Source organism: Eublepharis macularius, chromosome 15, assembly GCF_028583425.1.
Source record: "Eublepharis macularius isolate TG4126 chromosome 15, MPM_Emac_v1.0, whole genome shotgun sequence".
Taxonomy (NCBI): Eukaryota; Metazoa; Chordata; class Lepidosauria; order Squamata; family Eublepharidae; genus Eublepharis; species Eublepharis macularius.
The window spans coordinates 53,263,370-53,285,818 of NC_072804.1; the positions used below are offsets into that span (position 1 = coordinate 53,263,370).

At 45.9% G+C, this 22,449-nt stretch overlaps 1 protein-coding gene across 1 annotated transcript in view; it reads left to right on the top strand.

The window, feature by feature from the left end:
* Positions 1 to 223: 223 nt before the first annotated feature.
* The window catches only part of NKPD1 (NTPase KAP family P-loop domain containing 1), a 37,138-nt gene continuing 14,912 nt past the window's right edge, over positions 224 to 22,449 (top strand). Inside the window, exon 1 of the mRNA XM_054998949.1 lies at positions 224 to 307. Within this exon, the coding sequence (XP_054854924.1) occupies positions 224 to 307 (84 nt within the window). The remainder of the gene's footprint in view (positions 308 to 22,449) is intronic.

Genomic DNA, 22,449 nt, shown 5'->3' on the forward strand with positions numbered 1-22,449 from the left:
TATAGGGTTTCCAGGTCCCATTACCCTCCCAGCAGGAGTGGGGGAGACCTGGTTCTTACCTCCTTGCATTCTTTATTCCTTACTCTTCCAGTGACATCATGGCACAGCCACAGAGGGTGCACCCGCTTCACAGCAGGCCGATTTGGGCCTCAAACGGGACAATTTGGCCCATTTGGGGGCCAAATTGTCCCACAGCGAAGCGCAGGAGTGCTCTCAGGGCAGCATGGTGACATTAGTGATGTCGTCGCACTGCCCTGGGAGCACACCTCCGAGGCCCATTTTTGTGCCTTCCTGCCCTGCCGGCCAGGTAAGTAGAGGCAGGGGTTGGAGGGTGAAAATGGGGGATCCCTAGTTATTTATAAAGCTATTAACTCACAAAGCAGTGTTCAATCTGACCACTTCTGCCTGCAAGTTTATAGTCTAGAAGGGCAACATCAGAAGAGAGAAAGGAAAGGACAGGAGGAGAGGGAGAAATCACACAAACATGAACAAAGAGGTATGTCCCCCCCCCACACACACACACACAAAGACTGTTTAAACCTGCAAAGAGGGAGAGATTAAATGTGGGGAGGGAGAGTGAGGGCCAAATAAAAGGATCGGCATGAGATAAAAGACAGAGGCAACATATAAGAAATTCAATGCTTCCTAAAGCCAAAAATATCAGCAGGGCAAAAATGAGGCACTAAAGAGAAATAGGAAATTTGGGGGGAAGCATGGAGAGACCTGAAATGAAAACCTGGAGTTTCTGCTGAATTGGCTAAGGAAATGAAAACCAGTAAAGAGCAAGTGATCAAGAGCAAATGAGAGCAAAGCAAAGTACAGAGCCAAAAATCGGGGTGAGGGAGAAGGTGAAGCTTCTTTGGAAAGAGACAGACTAAGGAGAACAGGATTACAACAGTGAAGAAACAGGATTTTTAAAAACAGTTATCGAGTTTGGAAACAGTACGCTTTCGCAGGAAGAGTCGATTCTAATTTGAGGAGAAGGAAGAAGCCAAGCATTTCCTAGAAACAGAGGAAAAGGAAGCAGGAAGATGCAAAAGGCCTCCAGCACCGTTGGCCAGGTCACAAGATTCGTAGCATCTGATAGCACCCATCTGAACTCTCTCACCCAAATCCATTACGCACCCTCCAGGCAGCAGGGCGTTTCAGTAGCTCCCTTCCGCAGCCTGAGCAGCTAAGCATTTTAAGTGTGTTTGCTGCAGTGCCAACTGTTAACACAATGAGGCAAGGAGAGGCCATCAAACTGCAGGCATAAACAAAGAAAATCATAGACTCGCAACTGAACATCATGAAGATCTGCCACGGTTGGAAGTTCCTCAGTTTCTGCTTTAAAGAGAATTTATATCCTGCCCTTCAACACTCCAAGTACCTTCAACGATTTTTAAAAATGGAGATAGGGCTAGACCTCACCCCACGTCTGCATTGCCATCACTACATTATAAAGTCCTGGCCTAAATAAAGCAGTGATCAGACGCAGCTTGAGGGACAGCCTCAACATTTTTTTCTACAGGAGATACCTGGGCACATGTTCTTCAAGTGTAGGGAGACGCAATGTTATCCAGGAAGCGTAATTTAAAAAGACAGCCGGCAGAGATCGCTTCTCAGAGGGTTTGTTAATTTCATCGCCTTCCTGGAAGGCTCTGTCAATTTCACCTCTCCAGTCTAAAACTGTGTGGGATCACACAACCAGAGGGCAGGGAGGAATGGAAACGGGCTGGAGCTGCCTTCCAGAGCTGGGCTTGGACCTGGAGAGGTTATAATGGGCGGAAGTTTCCCTTCCGGCATTTCTCAGCCCCTTCACACAGCTCCCGTGTATAGCAAAGCCTTCGCCCTGCCGCTGCATCTGTCTTTTTAAACTACCCTTCCCAGCTACCATTGCTTCTCCCGATACGTGGTGTTCACGTGTCAGATGTCTCGTGTAGAGAGATTCTTTATGAGAAGCCACTGTTGGACACTGTAGTGAAGAGTGGAGAGTGGGAAGGAAAGGGAGAAGTTAAAGATACAACCTATATAGAAAAGAGTCCAGTAGCACCTTTAAGACTAACCAACTTTAGTGTAGCATAAGCTTTCAAGAACCACAGCTCTCTTTGTCAGATGCAAACCTATATAGGTTTCCTTTACAAGCAACTGGCACAGAAAAAAGGCTGGAGGGAAAGGGATACCCCTCCTCATCCACTCAGCCCCCTTCCTGTTTTCCTCCAGTGGTCAAAATTAAGGGGCGGTTCCCTTGATTTCCATGCAATGTGCAATTTTACCCCGAAACCATTTTGTATGCTCTTGCATCATTCAAGTACCCCCACCTGGGTTACAAGAAAGCATTGTAGACAAGTGCCCCCCCCCAAAAGTTCAGCAGGATTTGAGTTCAGTGGCACCTTTGAGACCCATAAGGTTTTCAGAAGGTAAGCTTTCAAGAGTCATAGCTCTCTTCTTCAGACACCTCTGAGAGCCAAACTACAAGTGACGCCTTACACAGGTTGGACACTTGTCAGCTTCCCTCAAGTTTTGATGGGAAATGTAGGCGTCCTGGTTTTACAGCTTGGCTCTCCATTACAGCTGCAAGACCAGGATGCCTACATTTCCCATCAAAACTTGAGGGAAGCCGACTAGTGTCCGACCTATGTAAGACGTCACTTGTAGTTTGGCTCTGACTCTCAATAGCTTACACTCTGAAAATCTTGTTGGTCTCTAAGGTGCCACTGGACTCAAATCCTGCTGTTCTACTGCAGGCCAACCTGGTGACTCACCAAAAAAACGTCTGTCACCTGCCTGCCCACAACTGCCTTACGTTAAGTCATTTGTGGCATTCAGTGACGACGGGTGGGGCAGGGGGGCACCAGCTTGCAAGATGGTAGGCATCCTAACACACATGCCCCAATCCACAGGCAACCAAGTGGTCCATAGGCTATAGTTGTTTCCTGCCCTGCATGCAAATAATTCATGCCATTTCTTTAACAGTATGGACCATCTCACAGCATGTATAGAAACCTAGCCCCCCCCTCCCCACGCAATATCCTTTAGTTGCTACCCTTCTCATACTTGTTTGGGAGTAAGTTCCCATGAAATTAATGATGGAGCCAGCTAACCCCAATACCCCTCTGGGTTACTTTCTTAATAGAAGTTTAATTTAAATGGATGTTTAGTTTTTAAAAAAACAAAAAACAAAGCCAGGACTTCCTACCATCCCTACCTCCAGCTGCCACCACATCCGCCTCCTACTTTGGGGCATTTTCCTGGTTACCCTGTGAGTCAAAATCTGTGGCTTTCCTGGTTGCCTTCGTTGGACAGTTCTCAAAAGACAGCGAACGTAAGCTGTTAGGCGAGGTCCAGAAGCAGCCTTGTTACTAAATGAGAGTGGGGAAAGAGGAGGCATCTCAAATGGGGAGGCCGACTTTAGGCATGTGCCATCTACTTGTTTCCTTATTAGAACTCTGGGACCCACTTCGCTCATCTGAACAGGGTCTCTCTCCTGCAGGTGCCAACCTGCACATGGGCGAAATCGACAGCAGCCCGTACACGGGCTTTCTCTGTGGTGGCCCCTATTCTGTGGAATGACCTGCCTGAGGAGGTCAGGAGAGCCCCCACTCTCCTGGCTTTCCACAAACGATTCAAAATCGAATTATTCGAAAAGGCTTTTTACTCAGATAGGAGGGCAGTATTGTAGAGAGGGGGGCGGTCTCAGATGCTTCATCAATGAGTTAGGGACCATAGACTTCACCACTATGTTGCCTTGCATATGATCTGTTGCTTTAAATTTGTGTTCCTATATACCACCTATGCTTCATGTTGTCTAATGTCAGTCCTAGAATTGATTATGTTCTGTTTCAGCAATTCTTCAACTCTGTATTGGATCTTTGCTAATGCTATGTCTTTGTAAACTTGTATTTATTTATCCTATGGCATTGTCTACGGAAATGTCCTTGATATTGATTGTACTAATCTCACACTATGTAATCCGCCTTGAGTCTCAGCGAGAAAGGTGGACGATAGATAGATAGATAGATAGATAGATAGATAGCATCTATTAATACTCACACTCTTACTAATTTATCAGGGGCAGATCAGGACATCAGAAACGAACAACCCAGGAGCCAACTAAGCGGGCTTTGTGGTGCCAGCAAAGTGGTTAAGTGGTTGGGTTGTGAATCAGCACTCTGCTGGTTCGAATCCCACTTCTGCCATGAGCTCAGCAGGTGGCCTTGGGCAAGCCACTCCTCTCAGCTCAGCTCCCCAGCTGCATTGTGAGGATAATAATGCCAACTTTGTTCAGCACTCTTGAGTGGGGCACTGATCTGTCCAGAAGGGCTCTATACTATAGCACAGAGGTTAAGGGTTCAGGCTGTAAACCAATACTCTGCTGGTTCGACTCCCACTCCTGCCATGAGCTCAGCGGGTGGCCTTGCGTCAGCCACTCCTCTCAGCCCCAGCTGTATTGTGGGGATAATAATGACACTTTGCTTATTGCTTTGACAAATCTGTCCTGAAGGGTGGTATATAAACACACAGTTGTTGTCATTATTAATTTATTTACTTAAGGCATTTTTGGCTTGCCATACTCCTAAAAAGGGCTTGAGTGGACTATTTAACCAGTGTCCGCTGGTTGCCAGGATGTTCACAAAGCATTCTGGGCCGGAGCTAGGTGAATTGTGGTCTGCCTTAGCGAAGAGCTTGTTGCGCTCAGGAACAGCGCGTCCTCGGGATCACTTAACCCAGATTGGGGGGAGGCAGGATTGGCTCTTTAATTTCACCGGTGACCGGGGTCAAAGTCAGCTGAGCCCCAGGGGAACAAGGCTGTCTCCTGAATGGGATGCTCAGCTTGTTCCTGGGCGATTATTGTGTACGTGTGAAGCTGCCCCGTTCAAGTCAGGCCATCGGTCTAAGCAAGCTCCCGTCAACTCTGCCAGGCAGAAGTTCTCCAGGGTCTTCAGTCAAGGTCTTTCCCTTTATCCACTTCCTGATCATTTTGGCTGGAAATCCTGCCAAGGATCAAACCAGGAACGTTTGGCAAGCCAAGTGGATGTTCTACTACTAAGCCACCCTAAATGTCCCAGTCCACCCCTGCTCCTAATTTCCAAGGAAATGCTCTCGGTTATTTTAAGACTTCTTGCACCTGTGCCCAGCATTAGAGGGGTAGGAGTGTTGTTCTCATTGAGACTGGAAGAAAAAAAGAACGTGAGTTTAGTTAGCTCGAGCCTCTGAATCAGTGAAAGAAATTTCTTCTCCCTGACTCACATGCCAAGAACGGAGGAGGATTTTCTCTGTCTCAAAGTACCTAAACTCTGCCCCTTGCATAGCTTGAATTTCTACTTGACAACAACTAATAATTGTTTTGTTGGTAGCAGGTTGCACTTTTAATGCAACTCTAGATGTTAGTCATAGCGTTCCACCCCCCCTCCAAACTCTTATTCCTCCAAGGTAAATAAGGAGAGTGCACAAGGGATTAAAAGAAAGAGCCTGCACGTGTGCGTCTGACAGGCAACAAGGAGGGTTCCCAGGGCCAGAGAAGACTATACATGAGGACAGAAGACAGAGAACGAGAGCGCCCAAAAAAGAAAACAACAGAAGGGGGGCCAAATGAATCCTGAAGTGGAGGAAGATCTAACGGAGGCAGAGACCAAGGTAGGAATGCAGGCAGCTGGCCCTCTTTTTAGCCTTTATCAGGAGAGATCTCAAACTGTGTGCCGTGAAACGGGTTGCAGCGTGCCGTGAAAAATTAAGCCACCTCAAAGGGGCCACTTGCAGGAAAGCTATGTAGAGTACTGATCTCTTTCTCTGCTGATCCCTTCTGGTCCGTGCGGGAGATGGACAGATGTAACAGGATTCCCTAACGCCGTTGGACTGGGGCTGTGTGTCTTAAGACCATCACTGTTGCCCCCAAAGCATATGCCCCATCTCCGAGTGCTGACTGAGCACAGTGGAGGAAATATTAGGTGGGCAATTCACAGCTTTCTGTTGTTTTGGGAGCTCACCAAGAATGTTAGTCCTAGCTTGATGTGTGTGTGTTATGCGCTGTCAAGTCGCCTCCAACCTACGGCGACCCTATGAATGAAAGACCTCCAAAATGTCCCATCATTAACAGTCTTGCTCAGATCCTGCAAACCGTAGGACGTAGCTTCTTTTATTGAGTCCAGCCATCTCGTTTTCGGTCTTCCTCTTTTCCTCCTTCCACTTTTCCTAGCATTATTGACTTTTCCAGAGAATCTTGTCTTCTCATGATGTGACCAAAGTACGATAGCCTCCGTTTTGTTGTTTTAGCTTCTAGGGACAATTCAAGCTTGATTTGATTGAGATAGCATGATATACATTTACCTTCTTAGCACAGTTTGAAATGTGCTCCCGCAGCTTCAATCCGGGGGAGGGGGGATTGTCCCAAATATCAAACGTTCAAGGAATATTATCTGAAAACCCGACTGAACAAGAGATAAATACCGAGGACTCAATTTAACAATTGGTAATCTTGGGACTTTAGAGTACACTGCATGGGCAACCTGGTGGTATCCAGTACCAGGCATGGAATCTGAAGGGTAATTAATTTTTAATTCCCATCTCTGCCACTGACTCCCTATTGAGCCTCTAACAAGTCCCTTAATGAGCAATTGGTATACTGCCTTAGTTGAGGACCTTTACTTGGAAAGTTCTTCCTATATTCCAAGTCATCATAACCCCCTTAGAACATTGGGAATCACATATTACAGAAACTGAAAGTCTAGGAAGTATTACATAGTATTTCGTGACATAATGAATTCGTGCATTGCTCTCAGCTACAGGATATTGCACATGGCTACAAGGTATTACAGGTGGGAAAGGTGGCATGGTATTGCCTGATCTCATCAGATTTTGGAAACTGAGAGCAGAACTACAAGTGACAAAAGGCACAGGTTGGACACTTGTCAGCTTCCCTCAAGTTTTGATGGGAAATGTAGGCATCCTGGTTTTGCAGCTTGGCTCTCCGACTGCTGTCCAATGGACTTTTCAACTGTCACTTGTCCAACACTCCGCCAAGCTGCCTACATTTCCCATCAAAACTTGAGGGAAGCTGACAAGTGTCCAATCTGTGCCTTTTGTCACTTGTAGTTCCGCTCTAAGTAAGGTTTGTGCTTGGATGGGAGACCACCAAATGAGACTGGGCGCGCTCTGTAGAGGAAGATGCAATGGCAGAGCATCTCTGCTCCTCACTTGCCTTAAAAAAAACCCTTGATGGGATCACCATAAGTCAGTTGCAACTTGGTGGCACACACTTACATACGGGGTATTATAAACGATGCTTTTATGAAAAGTTTGCATAGATGTACCAAAAGCTCACAACCTGAGTTTGATCCTGGCGGAAGCTGGGTTCAGGAAGCCAGCTCAAGGTTGACTCAGCCTTCCATCCTCCCAAGGTCAGTAAAATGAGTACCCAGTTTCCTGGGGGTAAAGTGTAGATGACTGGGGAAGGCAATGGCAAACCACCCCTTAACAAAAAGTCTGCCAAGAAAATGTCGTGATGCGATGTCCCCCGATGGGTCAGTAATGACTCAGTGCTTGCACAGGGGACTACCTTTGCCTACCCAAAGTAACAGAAAAGTCCTGTTTTGTCAGCTATACTGGACACAACTGTGGCTGATTCTGCACACGTTGGATAATGCACTTTCAATGCACATTATCAATCGTTCCAGGTGGATTTTTTGTTCCACACACAAAAAAATCCGTTCCAAATGATCTATAAAGAGGATTGGAAGTGCATTATCCAACGTATGCGGAATCACTCTGTGTTTTCTGGAATGGTGTTGAGGCCACAAAAAGCCAGAGCTACAACAAATTTGTTAGTCTAACGCACCACAGGACTCTTGCTTTTGCTGCCACAGACTAACGCTGCAGCCCCACTCAAACAGATGTACGAAGGAATCCGCCAGGGGCGAATGGCCATAATATGCAAGAATTTGTCCAGATAAGGGAGCTATGCCAATTATGGCCAACTAACTGAGAATCAGTGTCCCGTGGTGATCAACAGCACTGGTGAACAACTGGGAAGACCCCTGGTTCAGATCCGCAATACGTTATGAAACTCACTGTGTGACCTTGAGCCAGGCAACTGCCTTACAGTGTTATTGTGAAAATAAAACAAGTGTGTTTTGCATGATCAGGCGTGACGCTCAAAACTTCTCGGAAGAACAGTGAGATAAAAATCTAATCATATATATCTAAAGCAGATGAGCGACTCCACCAAATGGATTTTAAAAATCTGCAGAGGGAAGTCCACCCGGGGCTGGGATATGTCTTTCTGCAAACCCCCAAAGTTAAATAACTATGTCACGGGGTGTGTGTGGGTGTGTGTTAAACTGTGCCCCCCAACTGAAAAAAATCCAGCAAAATCCACAAAAAGAGTAGAAACCAAAAGTGGGGGTTAGCTAGAGGAAGTGATGGATGGATGGACAGGCAAGGGGAGGCCAAGTTATTAGGCAGGATGGGGAGGGCAGGAAAGGATGGACAAGCCCGAGGGGGTAGAGGGAAGAAACCAAAATAAGAGATCCAGGGCTGTGGGATTTACACACACACACACACACCAGTCCTTGCAGGTCTCCTGCTTGTAAATAAACAGAATAGAATTAACCCTTTGTGTTTAGAGGTGTTTCACCTCTAACTAGGATACTTGGTGGATCTTTGATTTCGTACAGGAAGACTATCCACGTGCCTGCAGCATTTATTTTAATTGATCAATTAAACCTGAATAACATTTGCATAAGAATAAAATGGCAGTTCTGAAGGAAAGAGGCATACTTTCTTTGTTATTAGATGATGCATGTTTGTGTTGCAGCAACACAATGCTTTCTCAGAGGAGGCATTCCCTCCAATGTGTGAGAGAAGGAAGAATGCCTATTATTAGATGTAACGCTTACCTACTGCAGTTATGCCTAAAACAATTAACATTCTGGAAAACTAGGTTGCTGGGTTTCTTGGGGGAGCCTTTTTAGTTGCTCAAAAGTCTTTGCATTAAATTGCTTTTAATACATGAACTTATAAAGTTGCAGGTAGCTTGTACCGTCATAGACTAATTCCCTCCTTTATGGGCCTTTAAGTATGCACAAATTTGCATCTGAACAACGATTCTGCAGAGATAGTTTCAGGTGGGTAGCCATGTTGATCTGCAGTATAAGAACAAGGTTTGGGTCCAGTAGCACCTTAAAGAGCTAAAACATTTCCAGGGTATACAATTTTGAGATTCAAAGCTATCTGACAATGGAATCTTTGGCTTTTGAAAATATACTGTGGAAATCTTGTTGGTCTTTAAATTGCTACTGGATACAAAACTTGCCATTATGGGAGGAAAGGTACACTTTTCTCTTTTATTAGACTATGTATGTGTTGCAGGATAAAGTAGCAATTCTAATATACTTGAGATGTTGTGAGAATGTCGAGTACTTGAGGCAGCTTCCTGTGTACCAGTTTGCATGCTTTAGTACACAACTGATTATGCATAGAATGTGGGAAGGAAGGAGTATTTCCTCTGGGACAACCTGTGTTTACAATGACAGGTCGGCCATAGGGACAACACATTCCTTGCTGTTCCTTATCAGCCACATCAACGTCAAAACCAGAAGTCTCCCCCCTCCCTAGCCATAGTTCTATCTTAACGTGCCCTGCAGGAACAGATAAAGTGAGAAAAAGAATTTCTTACACTGCAAAGCACAGGAAAGCTCCGAAGACCTCCCTGCCCTCCTTGTGGTAGGGATTTTTAAGTTGGAATCTCAGTTCTACTCCAGTGGTGACCCCTGTTGTAATGGTAAAGCTAAAGGTAGTCCCCTGTGCAAGCTCTGAGTCATTACTGACCCACGGGGGACGTTGCATCACGAGGTTTTCTTGGCAGACTTTTGTTACAGGGTGGTTTGCCATTGCCTTCCCCAGTCCTCTACACTTTACCCCCAGGAAACTGGGTACTCATTTTACCGTCCTCGGAAGGAAGGAAGGCTGAGTCAACCTTGAGCCGGCTACCTGAACTCGGCTTCCACCGCGATCGAACTCAGGTCGTGAGCAGAGTTTGGACGGCAGTGCTGCAGCTTACCACTCTGCGCCACGGTGCTCTTGTTATAATGGTAATATAGAGCAAAGTATTTAATGAGGAAATCCCACTACATTATCAGCTACTGCTACATTATATTCCAAATACCTTAGCACCTGCTTAATCTTGGCTGTTTCAAGCTCGTGAAAGGAAGTGGAGTCTATGACAATTCAGGACAATGCTGAGATTTGGAATTTAGCAAGACTCCAGCGGAGAGAGAACCCTTCCTCAAAAGGCTGGAATGAAACATGAGCGAGGTGGCAGTCTGTGCATAATCTCAGAGGAGCTTATACGCTGGAGAAGGCTGGCTCTAGTGTGTGGGGGTACTTGGGCATTTTCACGGCAGCTGTCCAATGGGATGGAGGAACACCAGATTCTGGGAAGAGATGCGTAACTACGGGATCAACCCAAACTCCCCTGGTCCTGTCACAAATGCACTCTCTTGTCTCGTGTCACTTGGCAAAGCCAGAGAACTTGTCTGCTGCTTCCGAACTGCCCAGACCCTGTGCCTGAGTGGCCTTCAGCCCAGACTCACTTTTCCCTGATCCAAGGGGCACGCTTTTACATGGCATCAAGAGAGTAATCAGTGACCGATTTATGGGAAGGTAGAGGGGTGGCTCTTAGTGAATCATGTTCCAAACTCATGACCCGTCCGTAACTTTCTAGGGATCTCCTTCCCATCGATTCTCTGGTAACTTAAAGATTCGGAAGCACACACCTCTACCTCATTGTCCTTACATGGTGCGCCCCATGACAAGCTAGTGTGCACCATGGAGACCCAAAGGTTTCAGACTACGTGCAAGTATTCTTTTAGTTTTTGTCTGGTTATTAGAAGGTGTTAAAAGTAACCACAATAAAGGCTGTTAAGAGTCGCTGGAAGTGTTTGGTTTGATTTAAAATTCAATATTGAATATATCTAATTTATACATAGTGCGAATCTTGCTGTGAAATCTGACCCTTCTTACCACTCTGGAGTTTCTCTGCTGCCTTCCCACAACCAAATCTATAAGGGCATTCATGCTTGGCATGCATGGGGCCAGGCGGGCCAGTATCGACACGCTCGTGCTAAGTGAGAATCACCCACATCCATTCTGTTGTTTGGAGCGTGTTGTATAAATATGTCTAAACTGTACACTTCATGCATTTGATGAAGTGTTGCTAACTCTGGGTCAGGAAATTCCTGGAGATTTGATGGGCAGCACCTAGGGAGGGGTGGGCTTCCAGCAGAGTATAATGCCCTAGAGTCCATCTTCCAAAGCAGCCATTACCTCCAGAGGAAGTGATCTCTACGGCCTAGAAATTAGTTGTAATACCAGATCTCTAGGGCCCAACTTGAGGTTGGCAACTCTGGATGAAGTGAGTTCTGATTCATGGAAACTTGTACCAGAATAAAGATGCCACTGGACTCCTGTTTTATTTTACTGCTATAGCTTACCATGGCTACCCACTTGGAATTACTGGCCCCTTATGTGGTTTCAGTGGGCTTCCTCTAAACACAGCTCCCCTAAGAAAATCTTGGGCCTGCTTGTATAGTCAAGCCAGAACACAACAGCCTTTAGGGTTAAGGAAGGACTTCTTTCATCAATCAAACCTCCAAATTCGCCAGGGAGCAACAAAAGTCTGCCAAGAAAACGTGATGCGACGTCCCACCATGGGTCAGTAATGACTCGATGCTTGCACAGGGGGACTACCTTTACCTCAAGACATGGAATCTGTCTTCTTGTACTTGGTAGAGCATCAGGCACATTAATGGCACTATGTAAACAAGAATTTTCTGAGCAAGCCCCTCCCCAAAATGAATTCATACCTGAGGGACTGTCTCTTCCCATATACTCCCTGGAGGGTGCTGAGATCAGCCGGTAAACATCTACTGGTGGTCCGTGGCCCCAGGGAGGCTCGATTGGCCTCGACCAGGGCCAGGGCCTTTTCGGTCCTGGCCCCCACCTGGTGGAACTCTCTGTCTGAGGACACCCAGGCCCGCCAAGATCTTGTCTCCTTCAGGTGGGCCTGTAAGACAGAGACGTTCCACCAGGCATATGGTTGAGGCCATCAGGGTTTCCACCAAATGAGCCTCTCTCCGGGTCTCCTCTATGTCTGTAGGGGGTATTGACCATCTACCCCCCCATATATGAACGACCACGCATGGTTAAGCCGCACCTCCACCTCCGTCAGATGTTATATGGTTTTTATACGGTACGCAGGTGTTTTATTAGAAAGCTGTGTTAATTTATTGTGATTCTATCTTGTATATTTTATCTTCTGTTGTAACCTGCCTTGAGCCCACTTGTGGGGACGGCGGGATATAAATATAATAATAATAATAATAATAATAATAATAATAATAATAATAATAATAATAATAATAATGTTATTTTTCTTTTGTAAAAAAAACATTAACCAAAAAACCCTCAAACATGAAGACATATAATTTATGCTCATATTTTCCTTTACATTCATTTTTTTTCCTTTTTAGGAAAGTGCATTGTAGCATTTTATATATTTGAGCATCATAATCTTGAGGAATCTGAAATTAAAGAGTCTAATCGTGAGCTGGCTGTTGTTGTGGGTCCCTCCATTTGCATAACAACTGGCAATCCAGAGGACTGATACACATAGAAAGATGCATCCAGTAAGCCCAATCCATTCCAGGAGACTCAGAAGTTCAGTGCGTATGTGGATTGTGTACACTCACATCACATGGCTCACACCCACATTGCTCACCTGCGGCTCTCTCTTGAGAAAAGCATGTCTGTCAAATTTTAGAAAGGCCAGTGAAAACAAAAAATTATGAGAAAAAAGGATAATGCTGAAATTAATTGCAACATTTTGGCAAGGGGCGAGTGTTTTGCCTCTTGGCATCACGGCACTAAGAAACCTTGTGCTTCTTATCTGGCCCAAACAGCAAATTAAATCCGCCCCCACATCATCCCCTGTTCACAACTCAGACCAAGCAAACAGGTTGGGGGAGGTTTTAAAGTTACTGTAACCCTAAGCACCTAGCCTAGGGGTGGAGGCGGTGAAGAAGGAATGTTCCCCAACCGCCAGCCTCCCTGGGAAGAGCAAGAAAAGACGGTGGCAGGAAAAAGCATTATCAGTTCCCTCTCGGAGTTTTAAATTCATCAAGGACAGGCAGAGACCTCGGTTTGCACTGATGCTGTGATGGGTAGATAAGGAACTGAGACGCTGAGAAATCACGGCTCAGGTAGCCCGAGGAGGCCTCATGTGAGACCGCAGGTAAGTCTGTTTACCTTTCTGGCCAGTAAGATGGAGGCTTGGTCGGATCTCAGATGCTCTAGCCAAACATGCCCTTTGAGGGCAGATGGACAGCCCTTTATCACAGGTCAGTTGACCTCTCTGTATGTGTGCGCGTTGAGAGAGAGTATGTGAGTGTTAGAGGGGCTAACTTACAAACCGACTGTCCCTCAGTTCAGAGCTGACCTGGTCATCATGATGTCCACCAATGGCAGATCTGAGGACACTTTAAAAGGGTGGCAAATTGTTAATTATTTGGATTAGTATGGTTTTATGCATGTTGGGGCATCATGAGATGTCAGGCTTGACATCAAAAGGGTCTCGAGCCATCTTTGGATAAATTGTTTGCCTGTATCATCCTAGCGGGCAGAGAGTTTTGTTTTTTTTTTTAAGATCAGAAATGTGAGGAAACAGGGAAGCGGTAAAATTTTCCTCAATCCTTAGCACGTTAATGACAACACTCTAAGCAGCATGGTAAATTACCCCTTTGTCAACCGTCATTTGTAATCCCCCTTATGCAGCTGTTCAGAACGTGGCTAAGGGCAGAATCGCTTTTTGGCATGGCCAAGATGGTGGCATTCGTGACAAGTCGTAGAAGATCCCAGACTGGGTATCCCAACATCTTTAATTTTTCCGGGGCTGCAGTGTTCGGAGCAGGTGAAAGGGTTAACCCCAGATCCCCCTACGCTGTTTTCTGAATCCAAATGGTCCAGGCCCCTCCATAGTGGTGGTTAACTCCAACGGAGAAAAAAGACGGGCTGTCCTTTCCTTCCTCTATGGCAGCTATCAGCCAATCAGCAGGCGGATAATTTCTATCTTGAAAACAGCAGGGGGTTAGAAAGGTTCAATCCCCTCACCCTGGAACAGGGCAGCCCTGAGCACAGTTGGGTGCTCCCTTGCGACTGCTTCCTGAGGAAATCAAAGGTGTAGTGAGACTCATTCAGTTTCTGGCTGTGGTGTTTGGGGCTTGGGACGCAGAGGGCTAGGAAGAGACGAGGCATCAGAGGAATTGGGGATGGGGGAAAATTCCCCTTCCCACTTCGCACCAACTTCTGAACTCCGGGGCCTGAACTTCAGCACTGCAATGTGCTCGCGCTACATCACTGACTGCTGAGGGTCAGGGATGGAGGAGCAGCAAGTTGAATGGATATGCTGCAGTCGAAAAGAGGTCTTTTAAAAACCTTTCCCTCCCTGAACTGTATGGTACAGTGCCGACGTGTGCCTCATAGAATATCCCTCCTGACCCTAATTTCACTCTCCATTCTAGGATTCCACGAATTGCTTCTTCCCTTATCAGCTTAGAGTGCACCCAGGGGAAAGTTGCGTGGAGGAAGCACTTTTCCTTGTGTTACCAAACTCAAGGTGGTGCTTGGAGTTCCCCTGGAATTACAACTGATCTCCACACTTCAGAGATCAGGTCCCCTGGAGAAAATGGCAGCTTTAGAGGGTGGACTCTATGGCATTATACCCCCACTCCCTCCCCAAACTCCATCCTCCCGAATCTCAACACCCAAATCTTTAGGAATTTCTCACTCTGAAATTGGCAACCTTAACTTTTCCTCTGGTCTTAAACAGTCCCCCTGTGATCAAAGCCCTTCAAAGCTTCTCACACCCAAGAAATTGGGTTGGGGGGATATGTGCCTTGAGACACACTTCCCTCAGCCTTAATTCCTACCTTCAATATACTATAAAGGGTTAAGGGCACAAACAGGTCAGTTTTTCCTTCCCCTTTCCCTTTTCTCCCCTTCCAACATTCAATTGCCCTCAACATTTTGTTATAGATCCAGAGGAGTTAACTGTGTTAGTCTGTAGTTGCAAAGTAGTAAAAAGTCCAGTAGCATCTTTAAGACTAACCGACTTGATTGTAGCATAAGCTTTCAAGAACCTCAGCTCTCTTCGTCAGATGCATCTGACGAAGAGAGCTGCGGTTCTTGAAAGCTTATGCTACAATCAAGTTGGTTAGTCTTAGAGGTGCTTCTGGACTCTTTACCATTCCTCAACATTTTGGATCTCATTCAATGAACATGATTGGTATGTGTTGAGTGAGAGGGAGTAATTTTTTTTTCTTTTTTTATGTATAAAATAACATTTTTCCTCATTGGATTCCCAACATGTTAGGTGCCAGGCCAGCTGTAGGAAGTGTGTGACAGCCAGGCTCTAATGGGAAAATGGCATTTTCTAACCCTCTCCTAGCTGGACTTGGTGGATGAGTTTGTGGGACTACAGTGGCGGTGAGGTGGAAATTCATGCTAAAAAATAAAACTTGAATACCCGTCACCCCACTGTGTGGCTCCTCTGGTCCATCCGTATGTCACAGCTACGTACAACAACCTCCACACATTCACACACTATACAGATGTCTGATGCCTGGGTACCTGGGAACAGGTGGCAAGACCAGAAGGAGAGAACTTTTAGAAGGGAAGAAACACTTGGGTTCAAAATGCTGGAGAGAGACTTAGCTTTACTAGACTGGAGATCACTAGAGACCGAATAAATCGGGAAGACCGAGACCAAGCTGAGGAAAAAAGAATTCTGTCCCTGGGCTTGGCTGGTGCATTTCACCAAATGCTAGCTTTCTTTGGGATGGTGGGGAGTAGAAATATTCCTACACCATCTAGCCTTAGGGAGAAGGCCAAGCAAGACCTTTTCTCACTCATTTTCATATGTGGTGTATGGAGGGTAGGGTTGCCAGCCTCCAGGTAGTGGCTGGAGATCTCCTGGAATGACAACTGGTCTCCAGGCCACAGAGATGTTCACCTGGAGAAAATGGCTACTTTTGGGGGTGGACTCTATGGAATTATGCCATGCCAAGGTCCTTTCTCTCCCCAAACCCCACTTTCTCCAGGTTTCACCCCCCAGATCTCCAGGAATTTCCCAACTTGGAGCTGGCAACCCTAGTGGAGGGAGTTTGTGCAGCCATAGAATGATCAAGTGAGACCGGATCAGCAAGGCAAAGAAGCAAAAGCTCAGGCAGAATTTACCACTGTTGTAGCCATGGGGCTGAAGTCACCTGTGGACCAGTGAGCCCCTTCAAGGTGCACTGTTACTGTGAGGGGGCAGGGAGCAATTGCTTGCCACCTCCAGGGCCAACATCCAGGGCAGACAGTTTTCATTTCTCTGTGCTACTGCAGGACTTTTACACGCAACATCCTGTAGAAATTATTCGCGGGTGGGGGGCTGTGGCATTGAAGCAGCAACTTAGGCCTGCCCCCACCAGTGTTTGTCCATTTATCACTTACAAGCATGGCCAGTGTCCCACACACACATACATCTGCAATGTGGTCCCTTCTCCACACAATAGAGAAACCCTGGAAGAGATGTGTTTTGGATCACAGGGAGAGAGTCGAGCAAGGTAATCTTATAAGACCTTTGCATCCTTTCAAGTAAGAACGTGCATGCTATGGACAGAGCTTGCTATCACGATGTAGAAGTGGGATGTTAAAAACATCTCTGGAGAAAGCAGAGCCCAGGCAACGCCGGCAACAGCACAGGGTCCGGTTTGCTTGGATCCAGCCCATGGAGACGATGAAAACTGTCTACCCATTGTCATTGCTGGCACTGTAGCTGCATCCAAGCTGAGCAGATTCTGAACCACTGCCAGCACCGTGGAGGCTGCCTCCTTTAGCTTGTTCCCAGTTGCACCTGCAAGTGGCCCTGGGGGCATTCCTGGTGAGTTAAAGGGACAGCTTCGCCTGCCACAATATCACTCCCCCTCCTTGCCCCACCACACATGCATTCAGCCCCGCAGAACGTTGTGCGGAAGGGGCTTATGATACCTTGATTTAATGAAACCAGGTTTTCGTCCTGCCTCTCTCCAGTGATACGCTCCGTGAGAATGTCCCTTAAATCAAAAAATCCACCCAGAACCACCCTGCCTAGAATCTCACCATGCCTTGCCATCACATTCTCTGCCACTGGCCACAATCAAACATCTCCTGAAAAAGAGCGTTCCCTACCCCGGCCCTCTTCCTGAAGGCTGCTGCTTTGAGAACAATTTAGATTGCAACGCAGCATTAGAAACGGTGCGAAGCAGCACTGGCATCTGATCTCCCTCTGTTATGGAACAATTACTTTTTAAGGTTCCTGATTGCTGGAGATGTGCCTACACCCGCACACTTGAAGGTGTGTAGAATCTTTACACACCTTCAAGTGACGTACATCGGGACTAGAACTTGCTGCCACTCTGCTACTTCCTGGCCCCTTGTAATGTGTTGCGTTGTGGTGTCTCATGAAGTTCAGAAAGCAATTAGCTATCTTTAACTCACTTGATAAACATCATACCTATGAGTAGAATTCATTATCTGGATTCTTGAGTCCTACCGCTATCCCCTTACTTAATAGTGGGGAATGGCTTGAGAGAGGCGGGGTGGCAAGAGGGATAGTTTTGCAATTGGTTTTGATCGAAGAGGGTTCAGTTCTTGGAAAGCCTTACGTCAGATATGAGCAGAAGACTACTGCCTGCAAGACATATACGTGTGCCATCAGGCATGGATAATGTAATCTCATGGAATGATCACAAACATTCTAACTTCGGAAAAGAAAACTGTAAGGAATAAAATGTTCACAAAAAGGGTGGCCACTATAGGGTAAGTGAAAGACTGCTAAGGCTAGGTAGGAGAAAGATAGAGACAACCTAGGGAAATGTGAAGCCGCGTACTGTGGGAAGAGAAGAAACAAGTTGTTGAGCATTTGTTCCATTTCTTTAATAGATGCAGTGGGCAGAGAGTACCTGGCTGTTGTTACTGTCTTGTCTGATATCCAGGAAAGGATTCATACCATTGCAGGCATTTCTTATACTGTAAGAAAACTATTTGGGCCATCTCACACTCCCTTTCAAACTTGATTTCAATAAAAAAAATATCCTGCAGCTGCCCTCCCTCAGAACAAACAAATTAGCACACCTGGAGCCAAGCTGTAGCTACAGACTTTTACTTCTTCTTCACACATGCACACACGCCATGAGCAGGCAGAAATTCTCCTGGTGAATTTTGCCCAGCAGAGAGAGAGTTCATTTTTTTTTTTAATGTAGGCAATTGCCGCCTCTCTGGGCCTGCTCAAGACAGCTCACCTCTAAAACAATACTAGACAAGACAATATAACGAGCCAAGCCAGTAGGATAAATAAATAAGAACAGAGCAATGAAAACATATTAATCCAAATAATCAAAACATGTCAATCACAACGAGCCAAGCCGATTTTCAAAGCCAGGGCGTAAAAGCACGTAAAACCAAGCAGTTTCGAACGAAATGCATTCTGGAGATGGAATGATGGGGGAATAATCTACCCTTTTTTGGTTTCTCTGCCTGCCCACAGAGGAAGGTCTGCCGGATCACATGAAGTCTGATATGCAAAGGATCCAGTACGCTAGCAGTAGTTTGCCATTTGGGACAGGAGGAGTAAATAACAGCAGGAAGTGCCTCCTTAATCAATAACTATAATCTTCAGTAATTAATATTTTGGTCTCTCATGCTGACCCTGAAATGGGGTTAACTGCTAAGCTCTGAGTCATGCCTCGTTCTTCAAGGCTTCCTGCTTTGACGGTAGGAGCTTGCCCTCGGAGCGTGGCTACATGAGTACTACAAGTGTTCAACCACAAGTTGTAGCAATTCCAGCTGGCGTAATTAACATTTTCAGAGCTGGCACCCATTTATATCACAAGAAGCTGCTCAAGCCAGCCCCAAGCACTTGCTTAAAATAGTATTTAAGGCGAGTTCTGCTACCTCCGGTGACTGTTCTTTCTGTTTAAGCTCTTTGTTTCTAGCAAAGGCCATCTAGAGGCCACCAAGGCACAACCAGGGCACAAAGGCAGCAGCCCTGCCTTTTCACACAGGCTCTTTATGCCCCAACGTCCAGGATCCACTGCCTCTGAACATCTAGGGTTGGCAACTCCAGCTTGGGAAACTCCTGGAGATTTGCCAAGGGGGGAGACAGCTTGAGGAAGGGGAAGAGTTTGGCACTAATGTGGTGCCGCACTCGCCAAAGCTGCCATTTCCTCCAGGGGAACGGATCTCTGTAGTCAGAAGATAACTTGTAATTCCAGGAGAATGTGGGGCCCCACCGGGAGACTGGCAGCCCTGTTGGCTCTTGTGACTAAGGGCCAAGCTACAAGTGACAAATTACATTTGAATGGCAAGTGAACAGACTCACGTGTATTCCTCCCTGTTCACTTGCACGCCACTTGCACTCCACTCGATCACTACGGGCCAAGCTACAAGTGACGAATGACACAGGTTGGACACTTGTCAGCTTCCCTCAAGTTTTGATGGGAAATGTAGGCATCCTGGTCTTGCAGCTGGGCTCTCCGACTGCTGTGCAATGGACTTTTCAACTGTCACTTTTCCAACATTCTGCCAAGCTGCCTACATTTCCCATCAAAACTTGAGGGAGGCTGACAAGTGTCCAACCTGTGTCATTCATCACTTGTAGTTTGGCCCTACGTGATCGAGTGGAGTGCAAGTGAACAGGGAGGAATGCACGTAAGCCTGTTCACTTGCCATTCAAGTGTAATTTGTCACTTGTAGCTTGGCCCTAATAGCCACCGATTGATATCCCCACCGCAAGTTTCTCAAATACCTCTTGGAATTCCATGTACATTAGTAGCCTTCATTGCATTTCATGGGTAGATTTGCGACATCAGCACAATCCTAAGCAGAGCCACTCCAGTGTATACCTATTGAAATGAATGGGCTTAGACTGGAGCAACTTTGCTTAGGATTGCGTTGCGTGTCTGCTTAGCCAGACTGAACCAGGCAAAATCCAAAACCAGGAACAACAACTGCTCAATGCCTTTTATCAGGACTGACCAAAATGGCACATAACATTGTGCAAGTTTTCAGCCCCGTCAGAGCTCTTTGGCTAGCGGTTACAAAATTTTAAAAAGAGAGAAGAGTAGAAGGCAGAATTCTCGGGCCGCTATTCTTTTATCTTTTTAAATTTTAAATCCAGCCTGATGAAGAGCTGTCATCAGCTTGAAATCTCGCACAATGTTTCACATCCATTTCATTGGTGCACATAAAAGGTACTATACGGATCTTGGTTTTTTGGGATTTCCCTTTATATTTGCAGATCCAAAGGAGTTAGCCATGTTAGTCCGTAGTAGCAAAACAGTAAAGAGTCCAGTAGCGCCTTTAAGACTAACCAACTTCATTATAGCATAAGCTTTCGAGAGCTGACAATGCATCTGATGAAGATAGCTGTGGCTCTCGAAAGCTGACAATGCATCTGATGAAGAGAGCTGTGGCTCTTGAAAGCTGACGATGCATCTGACAGAGAGCTGATGCTACAATAAAGTTGGTTAGTCTTAAAGGTGCTACTGGACTCTGTTATTTTGCTCCCTTATATTTGCTTTTCCAAACTGTGAAACAGGCAGAAATCTAACAGGAGGAGGAACCAAGACCCATTGGACAGAGAATAGGCCACTGTCCCAAGCTTCCTTGCCAGAGTGGCAAGAAAAACAGCCACTCCCTGATTCTGTAGAAGCCTGTGGGCACCAACACGTTAGCCCTGCGCTTCCAGCATTTTAAAGCCAATAATTTAACAGCTGTGTAATCTGTAGAAATCAGCAGGTGAACTTCTTCACAACATAGAGACAGGAATAATCATTTGTTAATGTCAGAAAATCACAGTTGCTAAAGCTCAGAATTGGTGTCAGGGGGCATAAAAAGCCCCTGCCTATTAAAAACTTTTATTATTCCATATGGCCAACAGTTATTAAAAGGCCCTGTCAATCCAGTGGGGCACAGCACCCTGCTTAGCCCTTTCTGAACTAGTGCAGTTATTAATAGCCTACCCTTCTGATATAAAGTGTATCTTCCAGGGCAGCTCACAATTAAATCCTGAAACAGTCAATGCCAATCAATTCACAATTTAAAAAAAATCACTGAAGGCATCAATGCAACAAAAACTAAAAAGAGATAAAAACAGCAAGACAATTAAAATTACATTAAAAAGTCATAAAAACCACATATATAAGATTGTTTCAGAAATAAAGCCCCCAAACAAAAGATCCAAGAGTAAAATCAAGCTAAACCAGTCACTGGTTTAAAGAGAACAATTCTGAAGTGGCTTCTAACACACAAGGAGGAGGAGGAGACAGAGGGTACATGGCGGTGGAGGGAGTTCTAAAATTATAGTGCCACCACTGAAAATGCCCTGCCATCCAGTGCCTACCCATCAAACTTTGAATAGTGTTGGTGGTGCACAAAGAAGGACTTTTCCAGTTAATTGCAAATGGGATAAAGGTGGTGAGGAACCAAATGGGGGAAAATCCTGATAATCTTTCTATCTGTGATGGCCATGAGCTAAATTTGAGACAAGAAGGGACACACAAAGGGTATTTATCCAGAGGAGTTAGCCGTGTTAGTCTGTAATAGCAAAATAGTCTGTAGTCGAGACGGGCACAAACCGGGGAGAAAAGAACCGTGCAGTTCATGGTTCGTCGCGTTTCACGAACCACGAACTTTCAAGAACCTGCCCTGGTTCATGAACCGGTTCGTGAAAACGTCACTTCCAGGTCAGCAAATCGTCACTTCCGGGTCAGCAGAAAGCCCATCCCCTGTTGCCTAGGAAACTGATTGATTGGCGTCAGGATGTCTGCAGTGACAAACAAAAAAAATGAAACACACAAACCAGCCTAAAGTTTATGGTGGTTCGTCAGATATAGGCTCTGACGAACCGCCGTTTTGTGAACCGTGAACCATGAACCAAAGTTCGGTTTGTGCCGAACTTTGATTCGTATTTTGGTTTGTGCTCATCTCTAGCCTGTAGTAGCATCTGACGAAGAGAGCTGTGGCTCTCAAAAGCTTATGCTACAATAAAGTTGGTTAGTCTTAAAGGTGCTACTGAACTATGGTTGTTGGGGGTTTTCCGGGCTGTATTGCCGTGGTCTTGGCATTGTAGTTCCTGACGTTTCGCCAGCAGCTGTGGCTGGCATCTTCAGAGGTGTAGCACCTCTGAAGATGCCAGCCACAGCTGCTGGCGAAATGTCAGGAACTACAATGCCAAGACCACGGCAATACAGCCCGGAAAACCCCCAACAACCATCGTTCTCCGGCCGTGAAAGCCTTCGACAATACATTGCTACTGAACTCTTTACATAGGTCATTTAGATCTTTTCTCATGGAAACATAAAAGTTTTTTTCTTTTTTTTTTAAACCTGAGGTTAG